This window comes from Perissodus microlepis, chromosome 8 (genome assembly GCF_051167445.1).
Source record: "Perissodus microlepis isolate ML-2025 ecotype Zambia chromosome 8, ASM5116744v1, whole genome shotgun sequence".
NCBI lineage: Eukaryota > Metazoa > Chordata > Actinopteri > Cichliformes > Cichlidae > Perissodus > Perissodus microlepis.
This window is the reverse complement of record NC_140468.1, coordinates 13408971-13432540: the sequence shown is the minus strand read 5'-3', so window position 1 is coordinate 13432540 and position 23570 is coordinate 13408971. Positions and strand designations below refer to the sequence as shown.

Sequence of the window (23570 nt, the reverse complement as noted above, 5' to 3'; positions counted from 1 at the left end):
TAAGTGATCAAAGTGATTACATATACCTGCTGGACAAGATGAAAGTCCTGCATGCACCCAGATATCCTGTCTTTTAAAAGTAATCATCAGGAACAAAGTCAAAGACAAAACTCATTACAGTAAAAGACAAGCCTTTATTTTATCAGTTAAAAAAAAAGTCCAAAAAAAGGAAGAAAAAAAAAAAAAAAAAAAAAAAGGTCTTGTTAATACCGTAGCAAGTTTTTAAACGTAATGTACACATCAGTGACAGAACAGTTAACAGTGGAAGCTATCAGTGCCCCTTTAAACAGGTGGAACAAGTAGGGGAAGGGTTGTACTGATGAATGGATGAATGACAGCAAAGTGTGACTGATGACACGGGTCCAAGATGAAAAGATTTTCCTCCAGATTATCATAAAACCAAAAAATTGCTATACAAGTGTAACATCTGCCTTTTTTTTGAACTAGTATGTGGATTTATTTAGGACGCTTCACTGATTCTAGTAAGGCACCACTTGAATTTGAATGGGGCAGTGCAACATGTGGATGACGTTTGTGAAGTTGCTTTGAAAAGAACAAAACAAAAACAAAGCGTGGATGTATTCCTATGTGGGTCCGTTTCAGACAGGTGAAAAATGAGTGAAAAGGATGGGGTCAAAAACATTTACAAACAAAGGAAGACAAACATCACTGGGATTTTGCTGCATACACTTTAGGATATACAGTACAATAAATATAAATAGACTCAGGGAAGACTGAAGGACAATATGTGGACACATAATGTTTTACATTCGAGTCAAATATACAATGAAGAATGGAGAGGAAATAAAAACCCTGCAACTGGATTCTGTATTTGGCAAGAGAGCCGGTAAAATCAGGACGCACACTCATAAGAGAACGGCGTTGTCATTAACAGGCTGTCCTGAGGTCAGATTTGTCACTGAACTTCCACAGAACATCAGCTCTTCCACTAGAGATGTGCAGTCCAAGGAGAACTTTAAACACGTATGCATCGTTACAGCTTCTCAAAATAATCAAGACATGATGGCCAGTATGTCCTCACTGTTCATCCCCTTCATAGAGACTGAGGCAGTTTAACAACAAATTTCATAGAACATAAATGTCAATTTTGGCAATAGAGACAAGCTCTGCCCAGCTGATGCAAACTGCATCTAAAAGACTTTTTAAAGACTTCATCAATATTTGAATCCTTCTCAAAGGCTGAGCATCAATGCAAGGGAGTTAATTTAGGAATGTATGCTGTATTTAAAAAGAAGATTTTTTTTTTTTTAAATGAGATTTTAGCAAGACACTCATAAGTATGAGCATCATGAGGTGACTGTGGGTCCGACTTGACTTTGTCCAGTGTATGCTCCACTGCTTTAGCCAAACTGGAAAAAGAAATTTCCAGGTCCAGAGTCTGTAATAAATCACAAAACAAATATTCAGTTAGTGTTCAATAAACCTATATTATGTATATATAAAAACCATGGAGTGAAGAGAAAACGTACCTGGGCTGGAATCGAAAGTGAATCCTCCACTGTGGCCACCAAAGAAAGCCCTGAAGATGTTGTTTGCATCAAAATCTGTAGAAACAGGAAGTAGAGCGAGGTTAGCATGGAGGATAAAAGGAAGCCAAAGATGGGAAAAGAATGGAAATACAGGAAAGAGAACAATTTATGTGATATATTGCACATATAATTTAAAGAGAAACAGGAACTACAAGTGTTTTTTTGGGGTTTTTTTTTTTTTTTAAGTACAGGCCCAATCTGTAACAGATAACTGGACTTAAATGTACAGCCTCATACTGGCAAACCAGTATTAGAACAGTACAGATATTTGTCGATTTAAAAATCAGATATATCAACCAATATTTTTCCTTTTCAGACACACAATGCAAAAAAATTCCCAAACATTTACTTGTTTAGTTCTACTTTGATCAGCTCGTTGTTGCTCTTGTGAAGTTGCAAAGCGCCCTCTGGTGGACAAACCGTGCAACATCAACCTTGTCAAAGGGTTTCTTCCATCTCAGCTGTTAAATATGTGATACCAGCTGATCAGCAATTAGCCAGTATCAGCAGGTAATTTCAGCCTGCTGATAAATCGCGTAGGTCACAGTATGAATTGGATTTCTACTTTTTTCACAAGGTATGTTGCTCTTTGTTGTATTCTGTGAGAAATATTCAAAACAATTAATATCTTCTGAAACTTTACAGCCAACTTTCTGGACAAAACACAATGCAACATTGTTGCCTCCTATGTTAGTTTTGTTTTATGTCCATATATTGAAAACAACTTTTGAATCAAATTAGTAGCTTTAAAAATTTATCCTTTCTAAAGGAAGATTTTGCACATTGTTTTCACTGGACTTTGTCTCCACAGCAGTATATAGACACCAACATGCATTGCAAATTTTATTTCCTGCAGGCAGACCGGTGACTTCAGAAGATTTTACCTCTAAACCCTTTACAATTAAAACCACAGGGTGACACTGAAAAGACCAAAATATGCTACCACTAATCACATACAGTGCTGTTCTAAGATGAGACTTAGAAACAGTGGAACCTATTAGAGGTGGAAGATATATATAATAACCGTGTTTGTAAAAGCTGATTCATAGTTTCTATGTGGATTAGCATGTACATGTTGTAATTGCCTGCATTTTGGCTATAAATGCATCTTATTTCCTTTTCTGGAGGAGAAAAGGTTGAACATTTTTGCGTGAGTTGGACCAATCAGCTTTACTACTTTACTGCTGCTTTGCGGCTGATTTCAGTGACTTAATCACTGCTGACAGCTGCAGCTTCTTATAAAACTGGCGATGGAGAGCATGTCATTCACTTCCAATAACAACGGCCAACAAAGCCAAGGGACGCCTCCGCCAGCACTCCACTGTCTCCGCACATCTTCTCACATATTTTACACCATTTTTTTTAATTATTTAAATATTTTGTTTATTTTAGTAGAGAAACAAGGTTTTTATGATAAAAATTAGTAGTAAAACTTTAACAATAAACTTAACGATTTTATTTTGTAGTATATATTATAGTTTCTCTTAGGCACACAGATATTAGTTTTGAGATACAAAGTTTTTGTTTTTTTAGCCATATCACTCAGTCCCATTACCTAAAGGCGACTGACACTTGATTTTGTAGGGACCGTCATGGGATGCCACATTATAAAAGGCCTTCTTACACAAGCAGACATTTTAACTGACATTGCAGAAAATGGTTAGTAATGTATGAAAATTTGTCCGTGTTCTGTTAAAGCGTCCCATTAGGTCTTGACAGTTTGACAGCAAGTCAGGGACACGGGGAATGGACCGGAGTTTCTAGAAACTAAATTATGGAAATTAAATTGTACTTAGTACTTTTTTCTGTGTTGACATGTCTCAGTGTTTAATTTAAATGAGATCCCAAAAAATCTTGGAACTTTCTCATGTAAAACTGGGCAATAATCATATATGAAGTCTACAGAAAACCCAAAACCCTTAAAAAGGATTTTGCCCTTTTTCAAATGTACACACGGCCATTGTTCAGACAATCATGATCTCCTGGGTTTCCTACTAGGTCTAAAAGATCTATTGGTCTTATTAATTACCCAAGTACAAACAAATTCCCTATAATAAATGACAAAGCCACTGCTATTTCCCACTATGACAGGTCAAAATATCTTCTGGGTTACTCTTTTCTTTAGATGCACCCGTTTCCCAACTCAATGGAGAACTCTTTGAGAGAAGGAATATAAAGAGAGGGAATATAAATGTACCTCCGCCATCAAAACAGCCGTCATCCTCCAGGTCGTGCCCGTTGTCATAGCGGACCTTCTTCTTCGGGTCGGAGAGGACAGTGAAGGCCTCACCCACTTCTTTGAATTTCTTTTCCTCCTCCTTTTGCACCTCTGGTGTTGCTGAACTGTGACGGTCTGCAAGACAATTTCAACGGTTGTCTACAATAAATCCTCGAGATAAGTGAGACTCAGCTGTTAAGTGATGTTGTAGCTCAGCTGGCTCATGATCCTAACACAATTCACTGGTTATTGTAATGTGTAAAGTACAGAGAAAAAGTGATGCGTTGTCTTGTCATTGGTTGGCCTTGACCTACTGTGTGCACACTGCACTTAAATCTGACCAATACTCTAGGCAGAGCCCTGATTACTGTGAGCTGTACTAGTGTGAACTGTGTGGAAAGACTAGGACAGCTACCTGGGTGATGCATGAGGGCTCGTTTGCGGTACGCTTTCTTGATCTCGTCCTCAGTGGCATTCTTCCCGACCCCGAGCACCTTGTAGTAATCTTTCCTTTTGCTCTTCTTCAGCTCCATCTGTGCCTTCTTCAGCATTTGCTTGTGATCTGGAGGGAAAGAGAAATGCAAGCCATGTGAGAAAAACTGAACATTAAATTCAATCAGAGCTTAGGAAAACAAGGAGAGCAGCTCACCTGAGGTTTTCTCTGTCTGATAAACTTTTTCATAGTCCCGTACGGCCTCTTCATATTGCTCTGTGTCCATGTAGCTACAGGTAACACAAGGTCAGACACAAACTTTACAATGCTGAACAACGAAACACACAAAGCATGGAGAACTGACTCAGAATGCCTGTAACATACCACTGAGCTCTTCTTAAATATGCCTTGATGTAAGTGTCATCTAGTTTGATTGCACTGGTACAGTCTTCAATGGCTTGATCAACTTTCTTCAGCTGTTGACGAAGAGATAATGACAGTGAGCTGACAGGATACAAAGAACCAGAAGACCCAGAATACTACGATTACTAATATTAAGCAAATTATAGCTAACGACGAGAGGAAACTGTGGTATAATGAAACAAGCTTTTACCTTTGCTCCTGCTGTGGCTCTGTTGCAGTACAGTTTAGCGTTGGTCTTAATGTTGTTGGGGTCTATCGCGAGTGCCTCGGTGTAGAGCTGATAGGCAGCTTCATAGTTGTTGTTCTTAAACGCCTGGTTTCCTTCCTCCTTCTTAGCTTTTAATGCTTTGGCATTCTGGTGAGCAAAGAAGGCACCGATACTTTTCAGTCCTTTTTTTAGCATTCTTAAAAATCCTTTAATCTATTTGTATTTTCAATGTTTTTTTCAAAACATATTGTGTGCAAACCTGAAGTCTAAAAACATCTCAGATCATTTTTCATCCTTTGAAAGCTGATTTTTGGATTATATTTTAAATTTAGCACTGACTACTTTACTGTGTACTCTTGTTCTTCTGCCGTGTAAACACACTGCCAAGGTTGCTTATCTTTTCACAAATCACTGCAAAACAATCACCTGAAGTGTCTATTGTGTCAACAACATTTGTGCTTGTACACACATAGAAAGAAATACGGGGACCCATTTAGAAGGACCTTGAAAAAGGTCATATGGTGTTTTACCTTAAAGCAAAGCTCCTTGAATTTAATCAATCATCTTCTTTTGATCATCTCTGTCACATCAACCATCTGGTTGTCCCCCTTCACTACAATCACAAGCCTCCACTGAGGTCTTCCCTTTTTCCTCCTGCCTGGCAACATCCTTTATCCGGTATACCTCCTCTGCACAAGTCCAGACCATCTCAGCTTGCCTCTCTAACTTTGTCTTGTATTCTTAGTTTGCAACTGTGAAACTTCAATACAAAAAGAACTTGCAAACATTGTTGATAATGCCACCTACAGCTCAATCTTACCCTGCAGGCCAGTCGGGCTTTTTCATGGTCAGGTGCCATTTTCAGAGCCTGGACAAAGAACTGCACCGCTTTATCGATGCAGTCCTCATAATAAAGACACAGGCCTCGAACGTACAGAGCGTCTGCATTTGTAGAATCCATTCGCAGGATGTCACTGTAAAGAAAAGGCTGGCTTTAAAGAATGGCACAAAGAAGTGGAATAAAAAATAATGACTGTCCATCACAGCTGCTCTTACCTTGCTACAGACTGAGCTTCTGGATAGCGTCCAAGTAGAGCGAGACATTCTGCTTTGAGGATTTTGAAGCGGTGGCAGGCAGAAGCCAAAGCTAAGGCCCGGTCCATGCAGTACACCACCTGAATCAGGGCCACAACCAAATACTACACAGTTATACCCCCATATTACATTCAGAAACTGGAAAAACTGAAATATTTGGAGCTTTGTGAAAACTAACAATCCATGCATCCATTGGATAGGTCACCATCCATCACAGCGCACAGTGGCTGTTGTCTTTGTAACAAGGCTGCCCGGTTATGGCAAGTAAAAAAGAAAACAAAAAACCCCCGCAATTTCTTTTGTTCAATATTTGATTTAATTACCTGAAGACACAAGTTATTTAACTTTAAGACGGAGGGATTTTCTTTAACTTTAAAATTTATATGAAAAAAATCTAGTAAATGAATAAAAACAAAGCGATGTGGAGGTGGTGGAGGACGCAGGTTCATCCGGTCTGAGTTAGGCTCTGACTCTGAGATTTGGCACTATAGCACATCTCGCAAGCGCAAGTGCCGGTCCCTGCTGGCTTGCCACCACCGCGGGATTTCTGCAGTGGAGATGAGAATGTAGAGAGGGGCCAGGCGGCAGCAGACTTGCGTGCCTCAGTGACCAGCAAGGTAGCTAGCCGGAGCCGCCAGCCAATTGTCGCATTCCACCAATATCGGTCTGCATGTGACACTGAGTAATCTAGAGACAGAGGCAACTGTTAATACTTCCACAGGTTCACCTCAGAAACTGTGACAATTGTGTTTCTTCTACAAAGATTTTGTTGCCTGAAGGCTCTCTGTTAGCCATATTGTACTCAACAGCGAGTGAGTTTGAGTGTTTAGGGAGAGCTGAAAGCTTACTGCTGAAAAGGAAATGATTTACACAAACTCGCACGCATGCACACACACACACACAGGCTTTGTGATGAGAGCCCATTTTCTTGTTTTCATAATCATTTAATGTCAAAATTGTACTTTTCATATAAATATGAATAATAGCAAAGTCCAACATGAACGCTAAAATTTTATCTAATCACACAGACATATGACAAAATCCTTTTCCAGCATATTTATGTTTTGGTGACAACCACACACTCATACAGTGGCAAACAAAACCCAATTTATAATTTACAAGAATGCTAAAAAACAAGAGAAAGTGCATAAATTACCTTTCTGAAATCCCGCTTTTCAAAGCCAAAATCTGCCATCCGCTGATACTCCAACAGTGTTGCTGCATTATTTTTCTAAAATTAATAAAAACAACAATAATTACTAACAGATGGATTCACTCAAATATTTAGCTCAGCATGTGATCCTACTCAATGCTTGTTTTTATATAGTAATTAAATAAAATGATTAAAGCTTCCCACCTCCTGCTGGGCCTCTCTATTGCTCGGCTCCAGTTCCAAAACCTTCTGAAAGCAGCGATTGGCTGCCATGGCATTTCCCAAAGACAGGTGGCACTTGCCCTCACGTAGATGCCCCTACGAGATGGAACGGACATTTCTCAGAACATCATTACCGTGCACTGTATGATGTGCGAAGCGGACAATACATGTGATGTTCTATATGTGACAAGCAGTTCAAACTCACCTTCATGAAACAGTCATCCAGACGCACAGCCTGCTGGGAATCTTCTAGAGCCTCCCGAAAGCGGCAGAGCATCATGAGGGTGGCTGCCCTGTTCCCATAATAACTGGCATTTTTGGGGCATGCATCTTCAGATTTAAAAAAAAAAAAAAGAAAAGGAAAAAAGAATCATTTATGTGACAAAAACAAAATGATACAGGTGCATATCAGAGACCAACATCTGGGCTTGCCATCACTGACAACTGTAGTGTTTCAGCATCATCAGAAAATAAAAATAAGAAGGTAAACTCTGACTTCCCCATTTTTTGTTTTTCTTTTGATTACAGGATGGTGTGCAGCTGAATCAGCCACTGCCAAACTAAAATCATGTGCCAACAATCAGTGCATGACTGTACCGCAGGCCTTTATTGGGACTGTTCACTGGCAGCATTTCTCAACAGCAAAGTATGAAGAAATGTCGAGTGGGCGTCGTTGGGTGTTTAGAGTCAACAATGTGACAACTTAAAATCAAGCCACAGAGTATACTCACCAATGGCCTTGGTGTAATAGTTGAAAGCCTGAGAGTAATCCTTCTTGCTGTAGTATGCATTGCCTTGCTCTTTGAAACTTTCAGCCAGACTGGAGAGTGGAGAAAAAGACATCATAATTAATTAAAACTACTCAATAAACCAGAAAACTAATACACCACTTGATTTCCCCCCTGAAGGTGGAGATATACAGGAAGCGTTTAAACAAACTACTGTCCCCCCGAACCCCCCTATAAACCTTTTTATTGTAGTTTCCACTGATGGCTGAAATTCCTGACTGTAACTGAATGAATGACCTTGACTATAAAACAGTGATACTTCTTCTAGTACCAGTTCTCACTTTTCAGGGAATTTCCAGCCTGCAAAGTGTCCACAAGGACTCGACTGTGCTTCACCTAGAACTAGGACAGCAGATCTGGGTACATGCAGTCCTGACTACTGATAGCTCAAGTACTAAACATAGCCATGAAATTCACCTGCTGCAGTCTTTTCATAAGTGCCAAGTGTTAAAGGAGAACTCAACACTGATTCCCATGTATGACTTAATGTAGCAGTTTTTATGTAGCCCAAAATGCACCCAGGTACAATAAAAGTACTTTTCCGATACAGTAAATGTGGGTGCTGTTGCGACATTTGTTAGCCACACCTACGAATGCAGACACAAAAAACCCAACAAGCAACAAACTCAAGCAAACAATATTAAACCACTTTAACGGAGATGAAACGAGTCCAGGTGACTCACCAGTGGATCAACCACAAATCACACATACCTGACTGAACTAGGTTTCATGAGGAATCAGAAACTAATAATTACTTTCAAACGGCCTGCTATAGTTACTATATTATTTTTAAGTTAGGGCTTAGGGTTTAGTCTTTTTTTTTTAAGTGATAGTGTCTGCAGTTTGTTGTTTCACTTAAAGTGAACGAACACAAATGAGAATTCTTATTTGGTGTAAATTCAAAATAAAATCAATTATCTGTATTCTATTCTTCATTTAGAAAAGGGATATCGTTATATATTTTTTTAAAAATAATGCAAAGCCATTAAATGTCTTCATGAAATATAAAAAATTCTTTAGAAGTATGTGATGTGTTAATGCCAGGATCCCACCAAACCAGTTATGTTTAAGTTCTACCTGTGGCGTTTCTATCTTCCTGTGAAAACCTGCATGCCTTAACTGTGAACAACAGTCCAACATAGCGATGGATACTAATAAGACCATATAGATGTTTATAGAACCTACTTTTTAAATGGATTTCCTGATTTATTCCTGTTCAATGGTCTGTATATAAAGAAAACATCAAAGTTGTATTATCTCTGAGTCTACACAATGCAGAAAAAGCTTGAATTCTCTCTGAGTTTGACGTCACAGTTTTGCAATTGTGAGAAAAAAAAAAGCTTGGAGGCATACAACAACAACAATGGAATAATTTGATCCATTTCAATTGAGTTATGGATTTTTGCAGTTTAACAGTGAAAATGGAATCAACTCAAAATTTTAAATTAAGTGAATAAACCTGGTGTCTAACTCCAAATCGCTCAACCTAAACTGTCCCTGTGTACTCATTCCTGTACATTCTGATCATTCTCAGTGAAAATCTTGCCATCTTTAAGTTTGCCTCCTTTCTTTTTGTTTGTGCCACCGCCTCCAAACCACACATCATCACAGTCTCACTACCATTTTGTTGTCACTGCTCCACCCTTCCAGCATTCTTTTTCACCGCTCCAAATATTTTGGTTACTTTGATCCCTGATTTTGAAATTCCAAATAATTAATTATAGATTTCTGAAAAAGACACGATGTGCAACATTTTTTAAGTTATTTTTTTGTTTAACTTTTTTAGCCACAAGAGTTATAAATGATTTTCCAAGGATTACTTGCCCAATCGGTTTGCTTCCTATCAAACTTTAACATTAGGATAATTCTACTAAACCAAAATTAGGCTTTGGGGAGTGACTTTGCTCATTAATATGCCCGCAAATCATTAAGGGAATCAGGTGGCTTTACTGTGTTCGATATAAAGTCCACGGAGCTTCCTGTTGCGACCATTTGATAACAATAATGCGTTACATGTTTTAGTTAAAGAAACCCAACTTAAAAACAGGTCAAAAATATTTCTATTACAATCCTGAAAATAATTTCCTCCCGCACACTGAAGTCACATTTTACATTTACGGTACGATTAATCCAGGTCTCACTCAATCCTACATTTTAATCTTTCAAGTCCATCGTTACGTAAGCCAGACAAGGTATAACACCTAACAGTACTTTTATTATCCCACGCAGGTGCGTTACGGTGTATTTAAGCGGAAATGCAACAAAGGCCGCATGCACGAAAGGAGACCAATAAAAAAAATATTTGCGTGCAAAGCGCACGTTGATGACTCGTTTCCGATGCGATTCACCCGGGTGAGCTGAGGGTGCGAGGCGCTCATGCTCGATTCCCTTTAGGTGCAGAACCTTCGGCATAGTCTCGTTACTGTTTGAATACAGTAAAATGGCATGAAACCTCTCGGGAAAGTATTGAAAACAAGTAATCACTTCAAATTAAGGTTATGAAGGCTTTTGCTGATCATACCTGACAGTCTCTTATGGAAGTTTCTCGAATATGAAAGCTGGAACTGCTAGTGTGCAATAAATAAGATGCTTTAAGGATGAGACTTAAACACATATTGACATACAGCTCAATGACGCCCAAAGGGGTTAAGCGCACGTGAATTATCAGATACCTCACACTGACCATGGCAAAGCACGCCAGTTCACCTGGTTTTGTTTTGTTCTCTTAACGAACAATCTGGCGAGCTGCCCGGCTGTCTAATTTGAGTTCACAATTTTATTTTTAATGTAAATTCCCCAAACAATAACAAAGCAAATGCCCGAGATTTCTAAAAAGCAAGATTTAAGAACGCTGTCGAGTTAAGCTAGCACGGTTAGCTTGGCTCCGGGGTGACCGCACTGATGTTTCCGAGCTCTGTCAGCTAACCGGCTAATATCACTCGGGTTATTTTCACTCCACACACGCATCACAGTGAAACCCGACGAGTAGGTATACTTTTACCGTTCAAGGTCCTCCTGGTTGCAGATTTGTGGCTCTGTTTCTACCGGCACGTCGATGTCAACAGCTGCCATTTTTTCTGGAAAATACTGCTGTGAATTGACGTAATTTCCGGAAATGGCTATTTGTGTCAATTAAAAAAAATAGGTCACCATAAAAAGAAAAGAAAACAGTAAAATGTACAACACGAAGTTTTATTAGTTCTTATAGCGGGATATGTGTCTATAGCAGTAGTAGTACTAATGATGTTCATTTATTTCATGAACAAAATGTTATAGATTTATGAGAATTCGGTGCGATTGGTGGTTTGGACTTTTATTTTGAAGGATGTATATAGGCACGTCCTATTCTAGGTTTCATAACTTCATTATTTGCTTCCCTGCTGTTATCAGTGTTATTTCTCTTATTTGTATTTACAATATATACACATCACTACACACTTTCCAGGAGTGGGCTCGTTAATATTCCTACGAAGTGCCGAAAAAACATTCATACATATCAATGTGTCTAAATGTAGGTTATTTTCTGGCAATACTAAAAGTAAAATCGTCTTTTTATGTTACCAAAAGTAAAAAAAGAAAAGAAAAAGAAATTAACCAGTAATATGATGCTGTTAGCTTTAAACCTTCAAATCATCTATAGACCTTCACTTGTATTTTACTTATTAATTCATTTCTTTGTGTTCACCCGGGAGCATGCAGACTTTTCCAGATAAAATAACCCACAACTGTACGTGTGGATATGGATTTTCCTATCTTATAAATCTGCTTATGAAAGTGCTCAATATGCAAACAATAGCATTTATTCCAGACTATAAGGTCTAGGTAACAAGAATGACTGTAAATACTTTATTGCACCAGTAATTAGATGTCGTTTCTAAATATTATATGCCATCATTATAAAAATCCCGATAGCCACAATTCTTTATAATCTTTTTTAAACCAATCTCTATGTCAAAAAAAGGTACCAACATCCGTGTACTCTTAGGTTACACTATTTTACACTTTTTTTTGCCTACCACTAGAGGGCACTAAGCTATTAAAATACAGGCACAAGGAACAGATCAACTGCGACTTAATCTGGTAAAAATATTTCAAATCCTCAGTGGTCAATAATTCACCACATGTGTAATTTCTTCTACAACCCGTAGACTCATGTCATATGACGCATTCATTTTGTTTAATTATAAATACAATAATTCTGAACCCCGTTTTGTATCAATCGACTGTGTTATTTTATGACATGCATCCACTATGAAATTATAAGAAGAAAAAGACACTTGTTTGCCTGTAAAGAAAACACAAGAACAACGGTTTAAAAACCAGGGCTATTTATAAGTTCATATAGAATACAGTATCAACATTTTTTTTTTACCACATAATAATTTACATTATTGCAATTGATGCACAGTTACACTAGTCATTAATTGTACTGGGTGACACTTAAAAATACATATTGCTTAGGGTGATTCAGCACAGCCATGTAGGATAGAGATTTCTATAATGAGAGGACACCGTTTTTCTTTTTTTAAATACACTCTATAAATAATAATTATAATATAATGTTAAAGACACTTTAAAAACTTGTGGATAAAGCCTTTTGATATGATGAATAACACACATCCATCCATTTGTTCATATTGCACAAACAGCATCAAGCTGTTACAGTTTGTTAATTCACTGGAAATACTTGAAGTCCCCTTCTTTAGCTTTTCTAAGGCAGCATAAAAAAACATTAGATAAGTTGCTAGATATAAGGAGTGTGTTGTTCAATGGATTGTATTTATCAAGATTTCTAATTTTGATTTTTGATTATTACAAATACACTGCACTATTGTTAAAACAAAACACTCTTATATCTAAATACAACTACATTATAGTGTGTTTTAAACCATTTGTGTTTAAATAGTGCTTATACCTGCTACCGTAATTCTGGGGACTTTAAGTGTTAATGCCTATGAAGCCATCTAAAATTCTCCTAAAAAACATGCATCATAGTGGCTCCTGTCATCAGAGTTTTTGATTACCGAGTTCCAATTTAGGGAGCCAATGTATGATTGAGGGTCGCACAGTAATGACTGACGTGTCAAACACTTGTAACACTTATGTGTATATTCAAAGGATGGTGGTTAACTGGTTTAGATCTTTTAAACTATTGGTATTTGTCAGTGTTATGAAGATTTATTCTTCTAGTATGGCCAGAACAGAGTTTAAATGAAAGAAACATTCCCTTGATCCTTTGCTCTGATGTATAATGGTAAGACATGGATGGTAGTAGTGCACACTTTCCATGTAAAATGCTTTCAAGCACAGCACTCTTACAACCTTCAGTATCAAATAAATTATTTTAAAAAAAGGCATTTTGTATTTGTTGATGGCTGTAAAAATGTAACATTTGTCAGGATTCGTTGTCGTCATTGTCGTCGTCTCAGCCCGACGAAGTTACAGATCTGCACTTTTTTTTGTAATATGTTGGCATATGGAAATCAACAGTTTTCCTGGGAGTTTCAGATTTAGTTATGAAAACTTAAGCAAAGATAAAGTGTTTTTCTTCTTCTTCTCCCAGAGTACAACTTCCCAAAATTAAAGAATTTTTTTGGCAACAAACACTGTGTAACACTTAAACACCCTAGTGTATTAGTTTCTTATTATTTTATAAATAAAACTAGAGGATGCTTATTCTTATGGCTTCCAGAGGGGTCCAGACCCCGGGGAACATGCACTCAACAGTTTGCTGACAGGAGACAGCTGAGGAATGGTCCTTCCATTTTTAAGTATGAGACGCTGGTCAGTCAGCGCCAAAATCTCAATCCACACCAGAGGATTGTGCCTTTTGCTCTTATGACTTGCCAAACTTGACATAATATGTTGTCCCCACTCTCTCTGTGTAGTGTCCTTGTCACTCAGAGGGGGCTGTGATTTGTTCTTAGAAGACCAGTTTAATCTTTTCTCCCAGTTTTGGCTAGGTTAGGTCAGCTCTGCTGTTGGTCCTTCAGCATCATGCTCCCTGCTAGTAAGGAGAGAAGATAATAGGAGCATGTGTGGCCCTCAGCGGTCCTGGGGCAGGCCTGAAGAGCGTGGGGCTGATCAGGGGACCCTGGATTATGGCTGTAGGGCCCGGTGGCAGCCGTAGTGCCAACGGTCCAGACGCCATGGTGCACAGGGCAGCTGGATTAAGGGGGCTGGTCAGGAAGCCCGGTTGCAAGGCCTTGGATAGCTGCTTCTGTAGGGCCAGTTTAGTCTGAAATCAAAGACGAGAAAAAGTGTTCAGCCTGAACAAGCATCTGTAAAGCTGTACTTACACACAGTGATGCTCAGAGTTAAATGCGCATGTCAGCATTGTTGCAAAAAATGCTGACAGGTGCAAGGGACAGCACTTAATTTGCATCTGACAAGTTTGTGTATGTTTTGTTTGTGCTGTAAGTGATCTTGAATGGCCATCTGTGATTTAGACAAAAATAAAAGTGGACAAATGTGTGTGTGTCTGTGTGAGAGAGAAATTCTCACCGCTAAGACAGCACTGGGCTGTAGTTTATTATAGGGGGTGAACTTCGCCTTGACAGGCTTCCCAGCCAAACGCTCTTTGTGTCTCCTGCTGTTCATGTGCTAAAAAAAGGACAGAAAGGAAGGAATAAAGTCATTTTGTCAAGACAGCTCACACAAACTCCCAAAGAGTTGCCTTGTAGAGTATAAAGAGTAGTCATCCTGCATTTTTAGCATTTGTACATTGACAGGTGGTTTATGCAGCAGTAAAATTAGCAAAGTAAAATAGTAGGATAAGTATTCGTACCTGTTTCAGCTGTGACTCTGAGTTGACAGACACTTGGCACAGTTCACAGTGAAAAGGCTGATTGTTTACACCAACTGGTCTTGCTGGTCTGGCTTTGCTGCCCATTCGCTGCTTAATTCGACAGGCTGGTCTGGATGATGATGTCATCTTGACCCTACGTTGTGGCTGGCTGGTATTCTGACCGTCCAGCATCTGCTTGTGCTTAGAGCCTGATTCAATCAACCGGAAGAACAGATGTTAAATAATATTATTAATAAAGAATAAAAAGATTGAAAGGGCAAAAAACAAAGAGATGAACTACCTACCGCTACAATGAGCCTCCAGCTGGGAGCTGGAATTGACCGTCACTTTGCATGTAGGGCAGTGGAGATGTTTTTTGTTGCTCTTGGACTCTTTAACCTCTTCCACCTTCTCTGTTTCCTCCTCGCCTCCTGTGGAGCTTCCCTGAGGCTCAGACTGTGGTGTTGAACCGGTGGCCGAGCTGCACCCTTCCACATGTGGAACGTTTGAGGGAAGGTCAGAAGACTGAGAGCCCGGGGAAACATGGGGGGATAGGTGAGGAGAGGCTAGCAACGAACAGTCCGTGGATGAAGTTTGTGAAGAGGGAGTGGCAGCCAGTGAGCTCCCTTTGCTGATTTCCATTTGCTGCTGTGCAGAAGTGGATGACGTGACTGGGCCTGTTAACACATCAAGTCGTGTCAAGGCTTATTTTTATAGCACATTTTAAACAACTTTAGTTCACCAAAGTGCTGCACAGGTTATACAAAATGAACATAAACATAAGAAGAAAACCTTTCATCATGGGTATACTGACCAAACTAGCATTTTTAAGGAAATACTAGAATCTAATTTGCTTTCCAGTGGAGAGTCATTAATTATGAGGCTACAGCTGCCTAATGTGGCAAAAACAATCCGTTGAGAGCAGTCAAGGTACCACGACAAGGTGACCGAAGGGGAAGTTAAGAACGGCAAAGGGGTGAATATTATTATGTAGATTCACCCCTTCATTATGCATTAATGATGCAAATGGAAGTACGGTAGCATTTTGACTAAATACAATTCCCTGACTTATGTCACATTATTAAAATTAATATTTGGGCCAAACTGCCAGGCGACAACCACTGATCTTGTTATGAGAATACAAATGTGAGTTCTGCAATTATCCAGCAAACTGCTGTAGGACTACAGTGGATTTTGTACACCCCAAAATTCAGTATACAAACATGAAAAACCAGAAATACTGGCACTGATTCTTATATTCAAGTTCCTATCAGCGAAAGCATCACATAATTGTTCCCAAAGGCCTCAAGGTTGCATGCAAATGAAAATAATACTGGTTTAGACCGCAAGCATAATGTATTTTATAGAGGAAAATGTAAGTTCTTCATTACTCTGCAGCACATCTTTTGTTGTTTGGCACTAATACTTTCCTATAGAGTCCATAAAGCTGTAAACTGAGATGCTGAAAGGATGAATAAGGGGTCAATCCCCTTTTTGATCCCCGAAGTCAAAATGTTTCAAAGAGCTGCACTGCTATCACGCAGGGTCAGGTGATTACTCTCTCGTCTCTGTTGGTTTCTCATTATGACCATCAATTTTACATAGAAGTAGCAAAATAATTATAAGATAATAACACATACTATAATGTTAAATTAAACTTGATCCAATGTTAATTGAATGTTAATCTGATTTTAAACAGACAGTTAACAGAAAGTCCAGACTTTTTCTGGGGGTATGAAAAATAGAGTATATTACCACTAATTACAAAGAATGCAAATGCTAGGACATATTTTTATTGTAATATAAGGGACTAAATGCAGCAGATTAAGCCACAGACTGAGACCAGTCTGTAAAGGTATCACTAAAATCCCATTTTCATGAGGGTTTCATGCTTAGACTCACTGTTTTTAAATTTCAAATACATTTTAGATGTTTTTGTAAATTTATTTATGCATTTATGGCCACACCTCGTGTAATTTTTAAACTTACAGAATTATTTGATTTACATGAAACACGATTTCTTCACAGTCAAAGTATGAATAATGCATTTTCTTGACTTAAGTTATTTCTTTAGAAAAGAACCAGGCCCTGACCTCCCTGTGCAACTTTTTCTTTGTTCTCATCCTTTCATATAATCCTGCTATTATACTTATATTACACTCATCTCGCTTTAATTTTCATATCTTTTCTGCTTTTTTCCCCTGCCATCTCAATCATTCTTCCTTTGTCCCTGCATCTCGCTGTCATTCGTTCGCTCTCTCTGCTGAAGCTCCCTCTGTCACCATCAATCAACAACCATGGCAACCACCGAATGTAACAAGCTTATCATTATGTGGTTAGAGGGAAATTGATAGGCGCTGGAAGAAAATGGAAGAGAGAGGATCAGTAATGAAAAGGAAAACCAGACAGAGGAGAGAAAAGAAGATGGTGAGTTTCTAGTCAGGAAGAATGAGAAGTTGAGTGACTAATGACTAGAAAGAAGTAAAAAAGCAAATAGCAAAGTCATTAGTCTTTGCTGTTAATGCAACTATACAGCCAATAGCTATAAAGTTAACAGTATGGAAAGGACATGGGTCAGTAATGGTAAGCACTAATGTCCCCATATTTTTTCTGGGGATTTGTGGTCTGTGGATTTCATTGAAGAAATAATTGAAAAATTAACAGGGGAAAAAAAAGATCAATTGGTAATGATTTCTGCTGCCCTTCTCATTGAAGAACTCCAAGCTCTACTGAAGCACAAATAAGTTAATTAATCAGATCAGAACCCATTTTCAGTGCAAAAATATGAAAAACAAAACAAAACAAAAAAAACTATTTTCTAAAAGACACATTTCAATTCTACCGTCTATGCAGTAAATCTTAAAAAAAAAAAAAGCAGCTGAAAAGAAATGAAACCCTGCTATGCTATTCTTTGCTACATCCATTAGCCACCACTGCTGGCTACATCCAGACCATTGTTTGATTTTGAAAAGAATACTCGTGGGCAAATATTACCTGTACTTCTGACCGATTTTCCATAATTTTCTACACATGTCCAAAGTGACAGCACTTCATTAAATAACAGGAATAAGGAACTTGGATGTGGGACTCGTATCGCTGTTGAATAAAAACCAAAATCTGACAGTAACACTACCACATCTCTCTGTAGATGGAATCTCTGCTGAGGTGCTTTAAGGCTCCTCATCTTGCCGAATGTCTTAGCTTGATGGGAGTAATTACCTGTCTGACGGATCCAATGATAGTAGGACAGGTAATAGCTGGTAATTAACCAGCTGAGTGGCAGCTACCAAGCCTTAGTGCTTACGTCTCCCCAATTACATCTAATTACTCAGAGCGTGGCGAGAGGACTGGCTTTAGAAAAGAAAAATGTATACCTGTTTTGTCTTTCGATTGAGAGTCTGTTGGCCCAGTTACTCCTCCCATCATGCCCTTGTCCCCATCTCTGTCTTTGCTTGATATTGATTGACTCTGTCCGTTCTTCTGCCGATTCCTCTGGGTCTCCAAGGCCTTTAGCTTGCGAGCATGCTTGTGACCTTTGTAGTGGGCCTCTGCCTGGGTCTAGCAATCACACATACACACAGAGACGCGCACACACACACACAGAGGAATGTGCACACAAGGGCAAAACAAGCAAAGGGGAAAGTCAGCGTAGAGTATATGCACAGAATGACTGATTAAATTAGTGAAGGACAGCACGAAATCAGTAAACTGTAATAGTTCCTTCTGTTCCACTGCTTCAACTTCACATTCTCTCATAAATTTAGGGGGAAAAATATGCGTTTAAGCATTTGACTCTGAGGGAGAATCACATCACCATTTTGATAATCATCATTGTCATGATGATGCACAAATGAGCATCAGTTGGACTAATGGCATCTCATGAGCATCCTCTGAGCTCACTGGCTCATCTTTCCACTGATTCGTTCTGACACAAAATGGCCCGTGTCCGTTACACTGTGACACAAAATGACCTCTGTGCCTCCCTCTGTAAGAGAAAACACATTTGTGGCAACGAGACAGCAGACACATGCAGATATGTGTGATCCCCATATGACTCTGGATATCTGTAGACAAAGCTCTACGGAAGAAGATCCGCTTCCAGCTTCATGTCAGAGTATACCAACAGTGAAAACAGCCGAAGCAGGATAAAAAAACTTGTACGTCCAAACAACATTAAATTTTAGTATTTAATATACAAGAATTATCTTTAGGAAACAAAATAAAGGAAAAAAAAAACAATTTGCTAATTATTTCATTAATAAATACAATAAATCTTATATAGGTGTCCTGCTGAATATTTACATGGCATCTTTTATAACCAAGCCATCTCTATGACGACTGATTTGCAAACTTTATTTTTTGAACAGAGACAAAAGGAACTTCGTTCGATTTTATTTATTTATGAATATAACTGTGAGTCATTTACATAGATTGTGAAATATATATATGATGGTAAATTACCAAAGATTAGTTGGCAAAAGTTCAAATATTGCTTCAGCAACTTAACCAAACAATCCAAAACATCATGAATACAGAACAAGCAGTACTCAAAGGATAAGTTGGTGACAGCCGATACTTTTCTTGACATGTCAAATTAAAAACGTGTAATTTAATTTAGCCCTTTGATAGACTAAGGACCTGTCCAGGGTGTACCTGCCTTTGGTCACATGACAGGTGGGACAGGCTCACCCCTTCATCCCCTCAGCCAACAACCTTGAATTGAATAAGTGGAAGAAAATGAACGGAATAATTATGTGATTTAATTATTACCTCTTCTCCCGATAAAGATGACATTTGACCACCTCCCCTTTTCCCATGTGTTGACACTTGAGTATATATCAATAAAGACATGGTTTGACCACAGTTAGAATAGTTTCTTGGGTTTTTCCAAGGGTAGCTGCATAGGCAGGGACCACCCTCACTAACTTCTGATGCAAAGGGAGTCATTTTGTTCCTTAAGCAGGCCTGAAACCTCTCAGTTCAGAGAAGAGCTTCAAGGGTTACTTCTAGTAGGCTTTCAAGAGGTTAAATGTCTGCATTTGCCATTTTCCTCATGCAGCATAATAGTTACATGATTCATACTTAATTCTTATAATTATACTGCATAAGAATAAACTAAAAGTTGGCATTTAGATGAGTAAATGATAGTATGAGACATAAAATCCTTTTTTCTCTCTGTATGTATGCATACCATGTGTTTTAAATACAATATACCTAATACAACAAATAAAAATAGACTCTATAAAATAAAAGCTGTTTAAGTAACCTTTTCTAAAAAGGACAGAGCTATTTTTAAAGGGTCTAAATGAAATTGCATGGGTCAGTGCTGAGATATTGGAGTTAAATAACCTTTAATGGGTTTGTTCTTTTCATGGCATTGACTTATATAACAATAAGAAAAATATGATGACATAACCACACTTATCCTTTAAGAGCACATATTTTTTTGCAACCCCAGTGCCTTTCTGTATATGAAAGACACAAGTGCACATTCTAAAGAACGGAGAATCAGTGAGACAAGACTTCAAGTATCTGGCTTCACACAAGTCTGTTAGATAATTTGTAATTGCTCAAATTATCCATACCAGTTTCCAGGCACACACTGTACATCCCTTGCTAATGCACATTCAAATTCATAGTGTGCAGACATGATCTTTAGGTGAGCACAGATTGTGCATAGAGTGGTGGGGTAGAGGTCTCCCTGTCAACACTTTGCATAAAGCTTGGACTCCTACACAAACAGAAAGGGTGGCACCATGGGTCAAAGTGTGTGGTTGGGAATGGAGGGCTGAGCAAAGGGTATACAAGCCCTTTGGCTACGTTGAATGTCAGTGCACACCAACCATTCAGCGTGATTTTCCACTGAGTCAGGCAGACGACTGCTGTCATCTGCATACTGCCATACTATCTGGCATGCCAGTGTAGTATGAGTTCACCATGTTCCACCATAGCATCGTTGAAAGAAAAACGCATGTAATAAGAATCCCAGGACTGCAAGACCAAGATCTTCAGTTACAGACACCTGAAGGAGACCGATGACCTTCATTCAAGCTGCTTTATGCATTTGTCACATCAGTGATGCTCTTCACACACAACAAGCAACTGTCCACGGAGCAGAAAAATTAGGTCATATCATATATGATCTGCTGATCTGTCAGACCTTCATGCTTTTTATTGAGTTCAGCAGCTTTAAAGGAATAATCTGGAATTTTTACACCAATCCCACGAAGGTTTTACTTTCACAGTCATCCTTATTTGACTTCATACTGGACAAACTGCTTGAGCTTCCCATTAGGGATACATTCACATCCTCATTAGTGCTAAAAAGCCGCTCTACTAGCAAGACCTTACCATGAAATGTGTGCAAAAGAAGGACATAGGAACCATAAGACACTGAATTCTCTCCACCAACTCCTGAGAAAGCTCTCTAGCATTTGAATACACCGCCATGTCCACAAGCTAGTTGCAGATCTTGACCTTTAAGCCTCTTTGTTAACTAAAAAAGGTTATTTTATGAAAAAAACAATATGAAACTGTTATCCAAAATGCTAGAAAACCAAAATGAGCTAAAAGATGCTAAGATGTGCACAGGTAATGAAAAGCTACAAAGATTAGCAGATGTTATCAATTTTCTGCAACATCTAATCAGTAAAACAATAGAAATTCAACTGCAAGTAAAAATAATAGTTTAACCAGCATAACTGGGTGTGGCTAAATCCCATTTTCCGATGGCAAGTTGAGGCTGTGTGTCCAGCATGAAAAGTAAGATGTAAAACTGCGAAAATTTATTCTGCTGTAACTTTTTTATGCACTACACAAACAATGAGCATAAAAAGTGCTACACAGCTATTCTGGACTTTCTCTTTAATCGTGAAGTGCAAATTCCTGCTGGACTGTTCTGCCCCCTGTTGGGATCCGGTACCTGCCTGCAACCTGGCATCCAACTCCTGGGTCAACCAGCAGTCTCAGCACAGCTGCAGGTAACACAAAGGGAGGAGAGAGCCTGTTAGCTAGAAAACAGACTCCATCACTGTGCACCCAAAAGTAAAGAGCAGAGACAGAAAAAGGAGATTAGGAAGCAAGAGTAGTAGGATAATCAGCCTGGACCAGTGTCCTGCTTCTTTAAAGTTTCACAAAAAAGCAGAGTCATTGTCATTCTCCCTGTTACCTCTTAACAATATAAATGCAAATATGTATAAATGAACTCCATAGTCATTGGAGTCAAATGAATATGAATAAAATGTGATAAGGAATAAAAGGCAATAGAACTAGCGGACTGGTTTCCTTTAAAGTGGCCTGTGATTTGAAAATAGAGAGGATAGAAATGTAACAAGCAGAGTGATAAGACAGATAGCCAGCAATAAGATCGTTTTTGGCCACTGGGCCATTAGTGCAAAAAATATTACATTATTTGAAAATATGTAGATGTTGTGTTGACTGCAAAAAATGGTAAAAAGAAGAACTTCAGAGGAGTGTTTGGAAAAGCTATGGGCATAAATGTATTTTCGTGCTGCAAAAAATTATATGATTTACTATCTTTAATGGCTAAAAAAACCTCCAGCTATGTGGTCAGAGGTGATTTTCTATCTTCTTATGGTGCACGAGAGATGATTTCAGGTTATTTTAAGGTTGCATTCTAGATGCTAACAAACTTTCCTTCGTGACATCGAGGAAAAGTAGAGTTACAGCACTTACAGTAGAGTTGAAGCGCAGGTGGCAGATGTTACAGGAGATGATGGGTTTTTTCTTGGGTGGAGTCATGCCAAAAGTGTGGTTGATCACTGCCTTCTGCACTGGGTCCATCTATAAGGTGAAACATACACATATACACCAAATTATTGAATTTTATAATCCAGGACCTGAGATTTTGTTCTGCATGTGCAATAATTAAATATAAATAAATATGGTTTTGCATATTTCCTTTATAGGTGGCGTTCCTAATGATCTTATTTGCAAACTGGAGCATATTTATTTGTTGTTAAAATGTGTTCCTTTAACAAGGATTTAAATCTGCACAGATGTACAATATAACTACCCACATTTCTACCGCTGTATTTCAGATTAACTATGAATCAGTGCTGATTTTGCTGATTACTTTGATTAAATAAGGTTGTAGATTTTTGCTTAGAGTCCTCCTGTGATTGAAAAAATTACTGTGCCGTGTGTGATAAACATAGATTTCTGCAAGAAAGAGCTGTAAGTCTGTTTTTAACATTCTGTGTAAATTATGTAAAGGCAGCAAACTGTGTATATTTTTCTAAATATGAGCTGAATATAAGCATGTTTTTAATCCCCACAGTAAAGCTGTGATATTCCAGCCATATTTTTAGCTTTAGTTGTCAGAGATGAATATTTATCCAGCCTCCCACCTGCCTGATACATTTAGCACTTTCCTCAGACTTTACTCATTACAGGTTTAAGCTGTGACTATAAAAGCCGCCCCCAAAAAACACGTGTTTTATGTGCGAGACAGAGGTTTTATATTTGGAATTTCTCATGTATGTTTATGATTGCAAGTAGTTAAAAATGAAGTATAACGTGGCTATGCAGCTCAAGTAAAATTCAGTTAGAATTCTGAGTTATGTTTGATGATTTGACCTGATGATGACATGAGCTTTCACATAACTGTTTAAACTGTTAAAAAATGTTAAGTATTTCACATAGAAAATGATAACATGGTAAATAAAAAATCA

At 38.4% G+C, this 23570-nt stretch overlaps 2 protein-coding genes across 3 annotated transcripts in view; both read right to left on the bottom strand.

Moving 5' to 3' along the window:
• Positions 1 to 114: 114 nt before the first annotated feature.
• On the bottom strand, positions 115 to 11197 carry LOC146381566 (dnaJ homolog subfamily C member 7-like). The gene is made up of 14 exons (XM_084937633.1): positions 11092 to 11197; positions 8034 to 8122; positions 7508 to 7632; positions 7285 to 7398; positions 7084 to 7158; positions 5889 to 6007; positions 5653 to 5806; positions 4815 to 4979; positions 4586 to 4677; positions 4418 to 4491; positions 4184 to 4330; positions 3748 to 3903; positions 1491 to 1565; positions 115 to 1399 (listed from the first exon to the last, which is right to left on the bottom strand). Exons 1-14 carry the CDS (start codon positions 11160 to 11162, stop codon positions 1362 to 1364), a joined length of 1494 nt encoding a protein of 497 aa, XP_084793759.1. The 5' UTR covers positions 11163 to 11197; the 3' UTR covers positions 115 to 1361.
• A 1204-nt stretch (positions 11198 to 12401) lies between these two features.
• Positions 12402 to 23570, bottom strand: part of LOC146381565 (zinc finger protein 385B-like) — a 75208-nt gene continuing 64039 nt past the window's right edge. For both annotated transcript variants that reach the window (XM_084937631.1, XM_084937632.1), the window contains 6 exons: positions 22573 to 22680; positions 18252 to 18435; positions 15183 to 15554; positions 14878 to 15086; positions 14595 to 14693; positions 12402 to 14328 (listed from right to left, as the gene is read on the bottom strand). In XM_084937631.1, the coding sequence (XP_084793757.1) occupies positions 14098 to 14328; positions 14595 to 14693; positions 14878 to 15086; positions 15183 to 15554; positions 18252 to 18435; positions 22573 to 22680 (1203 nt within the window). In that variant the 3' untranslated portion in view covers positions 12402 to 14097. The remainder of the gene's footprint in view (positions 14329 to 14594; positions 14694 to 14877; positions 15087 to 15182; positions 15555 to 18251; positions 18436 to 22572; positions 22681 to 23570) is intronic.